The sequence below is a fragment of the Thamnophis elegans genome, chromosome 7 (genome assembly GCF_009769535.1).
Source record: "Thamnophis elegans isolate rThaEle1 chromosome 7, rThaEle1.pri, whole genome shotgun sequence".
NCBI classification, from domain to species: domain Eukaryota; kingdom Metazoa; phylum Chordata; class Lepidosauria; order Squamata; family Colubridae; genus Thamnophis; species Thamnophis elegans.
In genome coordinates, this window is record NC_045547.1 from 3,472,216 (window position 1) to 3,486,796 (window position 14,581).

At 45.9% G+C, this 14,581-nt stretch overlaps 1 protein-coding gene across 1 annotated transcript in view; it reads left to right on the plus strand.

The window, feature by feature from the left end:
- Nucleotides 1-240: 240 nt before the first annotated feature.
- The window catches only part of CHCHD3 (coiled-coil-helix-coiled-coil-helix domain containing 3), a 167,496-nt gene continuing 153,155 nt past the window's right edge, over nt 241-14,581 (plus strand). Inside the window, exons 1-2 of the mRNA XM_032220540.1 lie at nt 241-396; nt 4,584-4,689. Coding sequence (XP_032076431.1) covers nt 313-396; nt 4,584-4,689 — 190 coding nt within the window. The 5' untranslated portion in view covers nt 241-312. The remainder of the gene's footprint in view (nt 397-4,583; nt 4,690-14,581) is intronic.

Here is a 14,581-nt window from a genome sequence, read left to right on the forward strand (position 1 = left end):
CCGCTTGCCTTGCGCCGAGGCTCTGCCTTTGCCGCGGTGCATTCGGGGAGCCGTGGTTCATTTCCCCCCCCCGCGCTTTTTCCGGGAAAGTTTCCTATACAGTGCTTGGACCCAGAGAGCGGGAGAAAGAAAAGTTTCCGCCCCGCCCCCTTGGTGGGCCGGACTGTTGCCAAGGGCAACGGTGCCTTCACCAACCGGCGTGCGGCGGCGAGTCGCGGCGGGCCAATGGCGGGCGCCGGTGGGCGGAGCTGGAGTCTCCTTGGGGGCCCCCGTGCTGCGGCCTAGTCAGTTTGACCCGGCCTCGGGCGCGCCATGGGCGGCGGTGAGAGCGTTCCCCGGAGGGTCACCTTCGAGGCGGACGAAAACGACAACATCACGGTGGTGAAGGGCATCCGGGTGAGGCTGGGGGCGACCCTCGGCTTAGCAGGGGGGGGGGGAGGCTTCCTTTTTGGGGTGGTGGGGAGGGGGGTTGGTCTGGGGAGGTTGGGCTCCCGCGTTGCCTAGGCAACAGCATCCAATGAGAAGCTGCCTCAGGGGAGGGGGGAGGAGGAGAAGGGAGGGGGGGAGGCTTTCTCCCCGTAGCCTTGACCTGCGGAATTCGCGGCCTCATGATAATACAAGGATGGTGATTAATTACATTGAAAGGCTGGCTTTTCCCTTCCTGCGGGGATTATGGGTAGTCCTCAAATGATTAAAAAAAAAAAGAGGTTGAGACTTTGGGGGGAAAATGCAGAGAAGAGCAACTAAGATGATCAAAGGCCTGGAGGTTAAAACATAGGAAGAACGGCTGCAGGATTTGGGTTTGGCTAATCTAGAGAAAAGAAGGACTAAGGGGCGACATGATAGCAGCATCCCAGTATAGCAGTTAGACTTATATACCGCTTCATAGGGCTTTCAGCCCTCTCTAAGCGGTTTACAGAGTCAGCGTATTGCCCCCAACAACAATCCGGGTCCTCATTTCACCCACCTCGGAAGGATGGAAGGCTGAGTCAACCCTGAGCCGCTGAGATTTGAACAGCCGAACTGCAGAACTGCAGTCAGCTGAAGTAGCCTGCAGGGCTGCATTTAGCCACTGCGCCACCTCGGCTCTATTTAAGGGGCTGCCACAAAGAAGAGGGAGTCAAACTATTCTCCAAGGCACCTGAAGGTAGAACAAGAAGCAATGGGTGGAAACTAATCAAGGAGAGAAGCAACTTAGAACTAAGGAGGAATTTCCTGACAGTGAGAACAATGAATCAGTGGAACAGAAGTTGCCTCCAGAAGTTGTGAATGCCCCAACACTGGAAGTCTTTAAGAAGATGTTGGATAGCCATTTGTCTGGAACAGTATAGAGTCTCCTGCTTGAGCAGGGGGCTGGACTAGAAGACCTCCAAGGTCCCTTCCAGCTCTGTTCTGATTGATTGATTTTCCAAAGCCCCTGAAGGCAGGACAAGAAACAATGGATGGAAACTAATCAAGGAGAGAAACAAGCTGGAATTAAGGAGAAATTTCCTAACAGGGAGGACAATTAATCAGTGGAACAGCTGGCCACCAGAAGTTCTGTTGCTTCATCACTGGAGGCTTTTAAGAAGAGATTGGACAGCCATTTCTCAAATGGTATGGATTCTCCTGCTTGAGCAGGGGGCTAGACTAGAAGACCTCCAAGGCCCCTTCCAGCTCTATTCTGATTGATTGAATACAACCACGACTGAGGCCCAAATTTCTTTTTTAAAAAAATATTTTTTTTTTTATTTTCAAAACAAACACAACACATAAAATCTTCCTTCTTTACATACTGAGCCCCAAATTTCTCCGGCTAAGGGAGTTTAAGATGGGTGATCTTCAACTCCCAGAATCCCCCCAGCCAGTCATGCCGGCTAGGGAATTCTGGGAGTTGAAGTCCACCCATCTTAAACTAGCCAAGGTTAAGAAATACGGCTAGGTAGGCTGTCCTGAGATCATGGCTTAACTTTGTGTTCCAGCTGCTTGTCACATGGTTTATATAGTTTTAGTTTATTGTCATTGTACCTCGCACAACGATATTTCCCCTCCCTTGGCTTTGTTCAGCCGCCCTGAGTCCCTTCGGGGAATAGGGCGGCCTACAAATTGAATAAAATCCAAAATCCAAATATTAAATGCACTCTTCAGTGTACAATGACAGTTCAGGTTGTTAAGGAATCACGTGCAGTCCTTAAGCACAACATCAGGGGCTGGCTGGTTTCCTCATTGACGTGACTTACTGGAAGCTGGCAATGAAGACCACAAGTAATTGTGATGTGACTGTGGGAAGCTGTGACCATTGTGCCCGTGTGCCGGTTGCCAAGTGCCCCCACTGTTGTTGACTGAAACACTTGTTAGGTGAGTTTTGCCCCATTTTATGACTTTCCTTGCCATGGTCGTTAAGTGAGCCACTGCAGTTGATAAGTTAGTAACCAGGTTGTTCAATGAACCTGGGCTCCCCTGTTGACTTGGCTTGTCGGGAGGCCGCAAAAGGGGGATCACATGGCTTTGGGACACTGCAACCGTCATAAATATGAGTCAGTTGCCAAGCTGGTCTGAATTTGAATCCCGCGATCACGGGGCTGCCCCAACGGTTGTAAATATGAAAAAACAGCCTTAAGTTCCTTTTCTTAGTGCTGTCGTAACTTTGAAGGGTCACTAAACAAACGGTTGTAAGTTGAGGACCACCTGTATTGGGTGGGCCATGTATGTACTTCGCTAGTGGTATTTTGTTTGTGTATGTGGCCCTGGATGACTTTGTCCCAAGATTTGGGAAGAAATTGAGGCCCCCCAAAAATAAGGATGGAATCTCTTTTTCTTCAATGCTTCTCAAAATAAGTGGCTCTTTTAACCCCTGAATTTCCTTCTATGTTGCTGTGGCCTGCAGAACTGGTGGCAGATTCAGATAGTGACGAGGTTGGGGAGGAACCTGGGCCAGTTCTGGAGTCTGGGGAGGGCTCTGATGAGGGCTCTGTGTTGGAGGCAGAGAGGCGGCCAGGGATCTCCGACAATTATCAGCTGCCTTCAGAGTCAGACATCAGTGAGGCAGAAGAACAGCTGGAGCCTCTTCCCAATGTGCACATACTCAGAGTGGCCAGACGAAGGGAACAGCTAAAGAACAGGGGTCGACTCGGAAGTAAAGGCACAAGTGGACGCTGAATGGCCCAGTGGTGGGTTGCAGGCAGTACGCTCCGATACAGACGTACCGGTGCCTGCCGGGAGCACCGAGTAGTGTTCTGGTATGGTGCTCCGGAGGACCCACCCACTCGCCCGCCGTTCTTACCTGTATTTGAGCTCTTCAGCGCTTCCGCACAACGCTCCTTTGAGCAGCTAGGGCGTTGTGGAGGTGTCGCAGGAGGTAAGGACGCATGTGTGCAATGCGCATGTTCATGTGGTGGATGCCAGGCCCTGTTACACTGTACCGGTTGCATCCAGAACCCACCACTGGAATGGCCCCTCCCACAGGGAATAAAGAGGAGCGAAAGGGGAGTGGAGTTTGCAGGAGACAATTAGTTCAATTCATGAGGGTGAAGATTTGTTCCTCACAGTTGAATCTGCTCCAAGATTTAAATCATAACATTTCTTCAAGCCTTTGTGGACATCAGCGAGGCAGAGGAACAGGGTGAGCCTGTTCCCAGTGCACGCATGTGCAGAACTGCCAAAAGGCAAGAACAGCTGAGAGAAAAGGGGCAACTCGGGAGTAAGGCTTGGAGATGATTGGCCCCTCCCATAAGACATAAAGGAGGAGCAAAAGGCATGTGAGCCTTTCCAGGAAGCAACTTTGTTCATGCTGTTCGGTTTAAACTCTGAAGCTCCGTTTTGACTCTGTGCTCCGTGTGGCCTTGCAAAGCTAATTGGCAATTCGGTCTTTGGCAGCGTTTCAAGGGAGATAAAGGTGGGTGCTTATCAGCCTTTTCCCGAAAGACTTTGGCAGACTTCTGTCGGACTCTTTACAAACTATTTGTGACTCATTACGGGCTGTGAATGAAAATAATTCACAGCCGTTGAAATAAAAAGAGAGTTTGGGGGACTAAACATGTTTTTTTTTTTACTGTCTCAGGAACATATGCCTCTATGTTTCTTGGAAGAAAAATGCTCAATCTCCCCTACCTCTCCGTAGGAAAAAAGCCAAAGAAAATATTATCCTTGCCAGTGGCTTTATTATAGGGCTACCTCCTGTGGCTGTTGGCTGCGGAAGGACGGTGGATTTTAAAACTTTGGCGGCCAAGGGATTGCCAGCTTCTATCCCGAGTCCCGTTTTAGACTCAGAAAATTTCTTACCGCCTTCTCCTTTTGAAAATGCTATTTTATTTGAAAGGCGAAAAGGGCTAGCCAAGGCTGAAGGATGCGGGAAAATCGCCTCTTGATACATTTCCATTTACCTGCTGGCGGATTAAAAAAATACATTATAAGATTTTTAAAACGCCTCTCCAGATATGTCTTTTTTTGGGCAAAAGCTATTTTAGGGCTTAAGAGCTCAAATTAAACGTAAGGAGGCCTTGTATCTCAAGCTTCATACCAGGAGTAGCGTGGGAATTATATATGTTCCGGGGAGATGGTTGAAAAAATAAATAAACCAAACTCTTGGTGTGTGTTCTTTTCAGCTCTCCGAAAATGTCATCGAGCGGATGAAAGAGCCGTCTTCTCCCGGCGGAAAGACTCCGAAGAAATTGGGATCCAGCAGTCATACTTCCATCGGTGGAGTCGGAGGTAGGCCTGTGTTTTTCAGGACAAGATGGGGGTCCTTTCTACGTCAATTCGGAAATTGTTTTTGTTCAAGTGATTAATCCAGGTTGATTTACAACTGTTCCTTTAGTGCAGTGTTTCTCAACCTTGGCAACTTGAAGATGTCCGGACTTCAACTCCCAGAGTTCCCCAGCCAGCATTCGCTGGCTGGGGAATTCTGGGAATTGAAGTCCGGACATCTTCAAGTTGCCAAGGTTGAGAAACACTGCTTTAGTGACTGTTTGAAGTTACAGTGGCGCTAGAGAAAGCGACTTCTGACTGTTTCCCCCACTTGTGACTCTTGCGGCTTCCCCACAGGGTGAAAGTTCAGCCGCTGTGGCAAGAAAGGTTTTAAAATGGGGCAAAACTCACTTCACAAAACTGTCTTGCTGGGCCATAGAAAAGTTGGGCTCAATTTTGGTCATGAGTCGAGGACTTCCTGTGAAACATTTGGTTCTATTTAAAACAACCTGAGAACTACTTACTCCTGGCCTATGACTGATTGTCTCCCTGTATCTCTCCCTCTGTTTCTCTCTCTCTGTTTCTCTCTCTGTCTGTCTCTGTCTTATTCTCTCTGTCTCTGTCTGTCTGTCTCTGTCTCTTGCTCTCTGTGTCTCTCTCTCTGTCTGTCTCTGTTTCTCCCTCTCTCTGTCTCTCTTTCTGTCTGTCTCTCTGTCTCTCTCTCTCTGTCTCTCTCTGTCTCTCTCTCTGTCTCTTGCTCTCTGTGTCTCTCTCTGTCTGTCTCTCTTTCTGTCTGTCTCTCTGTCTCTCTCTGTCTGTTTCTCTCTCTCTCTCTGTCTCTCTCTGTCTTTTGCTCTCTGTGTTTCTATCTATCTGTCTCTGTTTCTCCCTCTCTCTGTCTCTCTTTCTGTCTCTCTCTCTGTCTCTCTCTGTTTCTCTGTCTCTCTCTGTGTGTTTGTCTCTCTCTGTCTCTCTTTCTCTCTCTGTCTCTTGCTCTCTGTCTCTCTCTGTCTCTGTTTCTCGCTCTCTGTCTCTTTCTCTCTCTGTCTCTTGCTCTCTGTCTCTCTGTCTCTGTTTCTCGCTCTCTGTCTCTTTCTGTCTGTCTCTCTGTCTCTCTCTGTCTCTCTCTGTCTCTTGCTCTCTGTGTGGCTCTCTGTCTGTCTCTCTCTGTTTCTCTGTCTGTGTCTCTCTCACACACACACAAACACACACACACACACACACACACAAACACAGACTGTAAGGTGTTCAATCATTGTCTGAAGCCGTTATGTGATCTGCTTGGATTTGGCCAAACATGTTGTGTGAACCCATCCCTTTGTGGATTAATTCAACAGGTGGGGAGTCAACTGACTCTTCCTTAACCAGGGCTGCCCAGGGCTAATTGACCAACTCCTTGTCACATCATAAATCCATCTCCCCAGGTTCTGTTTCAGTATTTTTAAACAAATTTAGGCCTACAAATAGGTGAAGAGTCCATCTGGATTATGGACAAATGAGGAAGAGCAAGGATGCTGGTTTAGGGACAGTCCTTCAGGATGATCCTCCTGTCTTTATTATGAGGTTACACTAAGAGAATCTCGCAAGTATTTCTTTTTCTCCTCTTCTTATGACTCTTCCCAGAAAGCTCCCCATATTTCTGGAGAGAATGAACCTTTGCCCTCTCGTCGTCCATCCTGTGGGCGTCCCAAGGTCATCCTCCCCTCCCCTGGTGCTGACGGGCAGGCGCATCTGTCACATTCCCAGCGAAGGTGGGACGGGCAGCCCTGGCACCAGAGAAAGCAGATCTATTTATTTTTAAGCTCTCTCTGCAGGCCTCCCTACGCGAGACCTGGAAAGTTCTCAACACACTTTTCACAGCTCCCAAGAAGGAGGTTGGGTCTGATCCACAATGATCTGGCACATCATGTGCCGGACCTGTCGATCTGGAGCCACAGAAACTCAAGTCGCAAAACGTGCCTGGCAAAACTTCTTTTCTTCGTTTATTCGCATCCATTTGTGGGTCACCTCCTTATTGATGTTGGAAGCCGCTCCGCTTCTTTCGAGCTTCCCAATTCTTTGAGTAATGTAAAATGTACTAAAATCGTTCACTGGCATAAGAACTTCGAAGTACCATATTTTTTGGAGTATAAGACGCACCCCCCCCTAAAAGAGGGTGAAAATGTGGATGTGTCTTATACACCGAATGTAGCCCCGCCCACCCACCAGCCCCTATCCTTTAGCCTCTGCTTCCCAGCAATTTGCTTCCTTGCAGCAAACAGCAAACAGCCTGTTTCAGCACAGCCTGATTAGCGCAAGCAGCTGATTGTTGGTTGGATCGGCCTCCTGACGATCAGCTGTTTCAGGCTTCAGGATTGTCATAGCCTGTTGCCACCTCTGTGCGATCCATTTTTGGCCTCCACATCCTGTTTTCAGCCTCTACGCGCCTCATTTTCCACCCATTCTGATTCCCTGCCTCCTGGAACAGGCTGAAAACGGGGCATGCGGAGACTGAAAACGGGATGTGGAAGCCGAAAGCAAGGAGGCGGCAATAGGCAATGGCAATCCCTGCAGCCTGAAACAGCTGATCGTCGGAGGCCGATCCAACCGACACACTCAGCTGCTTGTGCTAATCAGGCTGTGCTGAAGCTAAAACTGAAACAGGCTGTTAGGAGGCCAATTGCTGGGAGGGAGAGGCGAATTTCTTTTTTCTTGTTTTCCTGCCCAAAAGCTCGGTGCGTCTTATACTTCGGAGAGTCTTATACTCTGAAAATACGGTATGTGATTCTTTTTCTAGGGCTAGAACAAAAAAAAAATAGATGATAGGTTTTTTTTCATTTCAGCTGATTTTTACTAACCTTGTTTAGAAGGTTCATAGGAAAATTGTCTTTCTAAAGGTTTTATTTCTTTTAAAAAACACAAATATTTCATCATTCCTCAATCATTAAAACATCGAAGTACAATTTTTTTTGTATGCCCCTCCCTCCCTCCACCCCCCCCAACCCCCTCCTCCTTCTCCCCCCCCCGACTTCCCAGAACCCGTACACGGTATGGATTTTTAACTAACACAGTCTAAAATCTATTGAGAAAAAAGAAATAAAGAAATTAATGACATTCTGCATTGACCTTAGCTGCTTCTTGCTGAACTAACTTTAAACAGTTTAAATCGTTTCTGATCTTCAGCATAGGCTAACTGGAATTTCTTGGTCCCGTATTTATTTTGTATGTAGTCAATCCATTTTTTCCAGTCTCGTTTATATCTCTCGTTTGAGTGATCTTTTAAGATATGCCGATATTTTAGCCATCTCGGCTAAGTTTGTGACTTTCAAAGTCCATTCTTGGATTGTAGGCAGGTCTTCCTTCTTCCAGTATTGCGCCACCAACAGTCTTGCTATTAGGTGCAGAATCAAGTTAGTCTCTACCACTGTAAAGTCAGTACATATACCTAGTAAAAATAACTGAGGAGTAAACTTTGTCTTGATGGCCTCACTTTGTCAAAGCCAGATGGCTTTTCCTCCTGGGTTTACTACCGATTAAGCAATGTGTCCAGCGAAGTTATCGTTTCCGAAACTTTGTTTTATTCTGCTTCTAACAATAGAATTGTTATCGCTGATATATCATGACTGCCACACTCCACCTACCTATGATGTTTTAATTACCTAGCGATTGTATCCGAGATGAAGATTTAATACACTCATGCAAAGTTGAGATCCGAGATCTATAAACACCCAGGGTTTATTGCTGGGGGAGGGGAGGGAGGATAGGAAATAGAGCCCGTCCTGATATGAAAAGCCATATTAATTTTAGTCTCTTGAAGAGTGAGCGAAGCGGGGAAGGAATCTAGATAGCGCAGAAAGGAGATAAGCTGAATATTGCTTGCCAACGGTTCGGTCTGGTGAGAAGTTTGACTTACAAACTGTTTGCGGCTTACCAACTCTGCATGCCAATTGGAGGGAAACTTGGCTGCCTTCAGGAAGAGAGAAATGAACTGGGAATCACAAATAAACGTCAGCTGGTAGATTAGGGCACGGAGAGATTTAATTTTGCAGGGGGTCCTCGACATATGACCATAATGGAGCCTGCCTATTATGTCATAATGGTCATAAAGTGGGTTGATCATACGACCCACTCCTATTCTGTTCCTATTCTATTCCTATTCTATTCCTATTCTATTCTATTCTATTCCTATTCTATTCCTGTTCTATTCCTATTCCATCCCATCCTATCCCATCCTATCCCTATTCCCTATCCTATCCTATCCCATTCCTATTCTCTATTCTGTATCCTATCTTCTATTCCTATTTCATCCCATCCCTTCCTATTCCTATTCCCTATCCTATCCCATCCCGTTCTCTATTCTCTATTCTGTATCCTATCTTCTATTCCCTATCCTATCCCATACCATTCCTATTCTCTATTCTATCTTCTATTCTATTCTATTCTATTCCTATTTCATCCCATCCCATTCCTATTCTCTATTCTATCTTCTATCTTCTATCTTATTCCTATTTCATCCCATCCCATCCTATTCCTATCCCATCCCGTTCTCTATTCTCTATTCTGTATCCTATCTTCTATTCCCTATCCTATCCTATCCTATCCCATACCATTCCTATTCTCTATTCTCTATTCTATCTTCTATTCTATTCCTATTTCATCCCATCCCATTCCTATTCTCTATTCTCTATTCTGTATCCAATCTTCTATTCCTATTTCATCCCATCCTATTCCTATCCCATCCCGTTCTCTATTCTCTATTCTGTATCCTATCTTCTATTCCTATTCCTATTCCATCCTATTCTCTATTCTATTCTTCCAAATATGCAACAAATCTGTGCAAAAAAAGTCATAAAATGGGGCAAAACCCACTTAACAAATGTCCCCCTTAAAACCCTAAATTTTGGGCTTAATCCCGTTGCTCAGCGAAACATTCGCCAAATGAGTTTTGCTCGGTTTCCCTACCTTTCTTGCCACAGTTGTTAAGTGGATCCCAGCAGGTTTGCTAAGTGAGTCCCGCTTCCCCATTGACTTGGCTTCTCCAGAAGGTCGCAAAAGGAGATCCCAGGACTCCCGTCATAAGTACATGCCAGTTGCCAAGCTTTCTGAGTTTTCGATCACGTGACCCCGAGGAGGCTGCCGAGGTCGCCACTGCAGAAAAATGGCCCTGAGTCACATTTCCCAACCCCGTTGCAACTTGGAAGGTTGGCTAAGCGAAGGGTTGTAAGCCGAGGACTTACCTGTATAGACAAACGTACCTGAATAGCGTCAACCTTCAGAATTACAGTTACAGCATCTCAAGGTAACCGCCTCCTAATAAGGCTTTTAATATTCAAGGAAGCAAGGCTGCTAGAAGGCAGCTCAGTTGCCATAGTTTCAAAGTGCTGGTTTTTCATTTAAGGGGGCGGGATGGGTGAGAAATAGCATATTATTAAAATAAACGTTGTTTTCATATAATAATGTAATAAACCACCTCTCCGCTGATCCTTTCCCAATGTCTTTTCCTGGCATGGTATTTGTCGGTGTAGAGGGCAGGGGCGTGCCAAAATTGCGTTGTTGTTTTTCTTTTTAAATTAAATTATTTAAATTAAAAAGAGTGCAGAGAAGAGCAACCAAGAGGATTAGGGGACTGGAGGCTAAAACATATGAAGAACGGCTGCAGGAACTGGGTATGTCTAGTTTAATAGAAAGAAGGACTAGAGGAGACATGATAGCAGTCTTCCAATATCTCAGGGGTTGCCACAAAGAAGAGGCAGTCAAACCATCCTCCAAGGCACCTGAGGGCAGAACAGGAAGCAATGGGTGGAAACTAATCAAGGAGAGAAGCAACTTAGAACTGAGGAGAAATTTCCTGACAGTGAGAACAATTAATCAGTGGAACAGAAGTTGCCTCCAGAAGTTATGAATGTCCCAACACTGGAAGTCTTTAAGAAGATGTTGGATAGCCATTTGTCTGAAACGGTGTAGGGTTTCCTGCCTAGGCAGGGGGTTGGACTAGAAGACCTCCAAGGTCCCTTCCAACTCTGCTATTGTATGTTGTATGTAAATTAATTTATTTTTTAACCACCTCAATTTTTTAACCTCCTCGAAGACACAGTTTTTTTTCCTGTTCTTGTCCTTTTGTAAGATGTCTTGCATCTCGTGACTGTGGGTGCCACTGTCGTAAGTGTGAAGAACGCTCCTCAGTCACTTTTTCCCCAGTGTGGCTGTAATTTTGAATGGTCATTAAATGAATAGTTGGAGACTTATTTCAAATTTATAGGAAGAAAGTTAGATAGGAAATACACACCCAACATGAGCGAGGGAGAACAGACTTTCTAAGTGACATCTTGATTAGAATAGAATACAGAATAGAATACAGAATAGAATACAGAATAGAGAATAGAAAATAATTAGAAGAGAATAGAGAATAGAAAATAATTAGAATAGAATAGAGAATAGAAAATAATTAGAAGAGAATAGAGAATAGAAAATAATTAGGATAGAATAGGATAAGAAATAGAATAGTAATGGAATAAGGAATGGAATGAAATGAAATGCAAAATAGAATAGAATGGAATAGGGATAGGAATAGGAATAGGAATAGAGGAGAGGGAAATAACAGAGTTGGAAGGGACCTTAGAGGTCTTCTAGTCCAACCCCCTGCTTAGGCAGGAAACCTTATTCCACTTCAGACAAATGGTTATCCAACCTCCTCTTAAAAACTTCCAGTGTTATAGCTGGGTAGCTATCTATCCACATTAGTTTTGCTTGCTCTTACAGGTAGTCCTCGACTTATGACCGCAGGTGAGCCCAGAATTTATGTTGCTAAATGAGATGGTTGTTAAGGGATAGAGGGCCCCCATTTTACGACTTTTCTTGCTGCGTTTGTTAAGTGAATCACCGCAGCTGTTAAATTAGCAACAGGGTTATTAAGTGAATTTAGATTCCCAAATTTGACTTTGCTCGTCAGAAGGTCGCTAAAGGGGATCGCGTGACCCTGTCATAAACATGAGTCGGTCGTCCAGCATCCGAATGTCAATCCCGTGACCACGTAGATGTTGCAACGGTCGTAAGGGTGAAAAAACGGTTCCTAACACTCTTTTTCCCCCAGTGATGTTGTAACTTCAAATGGTCGCTAAATGAACTGTCATAAGTCAGGGACTGCCTGTGTTTTCTTCTTGAGCCAACGCTTGCTTCGAAGCGCCGTTTTTGTTTGTGAAATAAGTAGTTCTGTACAGCATATTCTGAGCCTCTCCCGGTCTCGGGTGGATTATTTAAAATTAAATTTCACACTCTCTGACCTCTCTTGGAAATTCTCTCTTTTGGAGTTTTTTTTTCTTCCTGAACACGAATGCCTACTATATACATTTTTCTTCCAGTTACCGTGCAGCTGACAGATAAAAGCAAGCATGTTTGCATGCATTTATGAGCATAGGTGTCATGCCTGCAGCCATCTTTCTTTTGGATCTTAGGCCTGCCACCCTTTCTATTATTCTACTAGGCATTTTCTATTGTGGGAAAATAGGAGAGGAGATTGTACGGAGTTAGATGAAACGTAGCCATAACAACATTCTTTCTAGAAAGCCAAGGTCATCCTTTGTCTCTGCATCTCTGCACCTGACGGGCACTGGATGGGTGGAACTGCCAGCATGGCAGGGGGAGATTGGGCCATGGGATGGACTTGTGGGTGTGGGGGGCAAGATCTTGAACTTTCAACCGGATGTGGAAAACCAGGAAGCTTTCAGATTCGGGTTTTCCCAGATGTGCCAACGTGGCTCTCTTCATAAATCGGGACTTTGAGGAATCCTTTGCCTTGGACTCTGATTTAATTTTGGATGCTCTTTGGAGGTCTGACTGTAGGTGGTGTTGGGGTTTTTGCCATGTTAGTACCATCCCCCCCCCCCTGATTTCGTGTGTCTCTTTCTCTTTGGATGACGCGTCCAATTAAAATAAATAAAAGATTTGACACCAAAGTACATTTGAAGTGGACGTTCACTTTTCCGTATGGAAGATCCTTTTGACCAAATCCTGATTTGAAGCAAAGGGCGTTCTTTTCAAATATCACTGCCCTCTGGGAATTTGCAGGAACTCACATTTACCTGATTTCCACCAGGCGTTGCTGGAGCAAAGTATCACCTAGTGGTTAAGGCACCAGCCTTGAATTCTGGAAACTGGATGAGTTTCTGACTTAGTCATGAAAGCAGGCTGGGTGACTTTGGGCCAATCGCCAGGAGACTGTGAGTTCTAGTTCCACCTTAGGCATGAAAACCAGCTGGGTGACTTTGGGCCAATCACCAGGAGACTGTGAGTTCTAGCTCCACCTTAGGCATGAAAACCAGCTGGGTGACTTTGGGCCAATCACCAGGAGACTGTGAGTTCTAGTTCCACCTTAGGCATGAAAATCAGCTGTGCGACTTTGAGTCAATCACCAGGAGACTGTGAGTTCTAGTTCCACCTTAGGCATGAAAATCAGCTGGGTGACTTTGGGCCAATCACCAGGAGACTGTGAGTTCTAGTTCCACCTTAGGCATGAAAATCAGCTGTGCGACTTTGAGTCAATCACCAGGAGACAGTGAATTCTAGTCCTCCTGAGCCATGAAAGTCGGCTGGGTTTCTTTGGGATGGATGGATAAGAGGGAAGAATGGACAGATAGATGGATAAGCTTCATGGCAGGAAGAAGAAATGGGTATGGAAAGATAGATATGATGGATGGATGGATGGATGGATGGATGGATGGATGGATGGACGGAAGGAGGGAGGGAGGGAGGGATGTATAGATAGGATAGAAGGAGGATGGATAAATATGGAAGGTTTGGGCACCTGGTCCCAAAAAAGTTCACCATCACTGTCCTAGTACATAATCTTTTTTTTTTAAACATAGAGCCGAGGTGGTGCAGTGGTTAGGGTGCAGTACTGCAGGCCACTTCAGCTGACTGCAGTTCTGCAGTTCGGCTGTTCAAATCTCACTGGCTCAGGGTTGACTCAGCCTTCCATCCTTCCAAGGTGGGTAAAATGAGGACCCAGATTGTGGGGGCGATATGCTGACTCTGTAGTGTAGACTGCTTAGAGAGGGCTGAAAGCCCTATGAAGCAGTATATAAGTCTAACTGCTATTGCTATTAAAAGCTTGCCTAAAGCAGAAATTCCCACCCTTCGTTTCCCTCCGGATGTAGAGTGACCAGGTTCGTCCCTCATGCTAAATCCCGGTTTGTTTTAGCGACAGTTTCCGAATGAACTAGAGCAAAACCCGGCTTGCAAACCACGATCGGAGTTCACACACAGACACACAAATACACACACACTTCCATCGAGCCGAAAAGAAGCAAACGACACGGTGTCGGAATCCCTGTGGGAGCCTTCGCTCTCTTTAATGGCCAACTCCAACAACGAACGTCGTCAGCAGGCTGGGATCCAAAACACAGGCGTCGCGACCCGGGGAAATAAATATCGGCTTGCTCAGAATCCCCCCCGAGCTTGCAGAAGTCCCAAAAAAAAAAGTTATTATTTATTATTTTGGTTTACTGCTGCTCTTCCTTGAAGAGGGCTTGAGGGAACCACTTCCTTTTTAGTTGGGCCTCGGGGAGCCGTTCTTTTTCCAAAGATCTCGGAGAAGGACTGGGTAATGTTCGGTAACCAGAGAGTAATGGTTTTCTCCTGGAAAAGAAGAGAAAAATGGGGAAATCTACGCTGTGGGGAATAAGAGTGGAGTCCCAGGGAGAGAAAAACAGACACTGCATAGCTAGTCGGAGCTTTGAATGCAAGGCTGGGAGTCAAATTCACCCTACAAGGCTTGAGCCCCAAGATCCGCCAAGGGGAAAGAGACACCCCTACCCAATATCTCAGGGGCTGCCCCAAAGAAGAGGGAGTCAAGCTATTCTCCAAAGAACCTGAGGGCAGAACAAGAAGCAATGGGTGGAAGCTAATCAACCTGGAAATAAGGAGAAATTTTCCGACAATG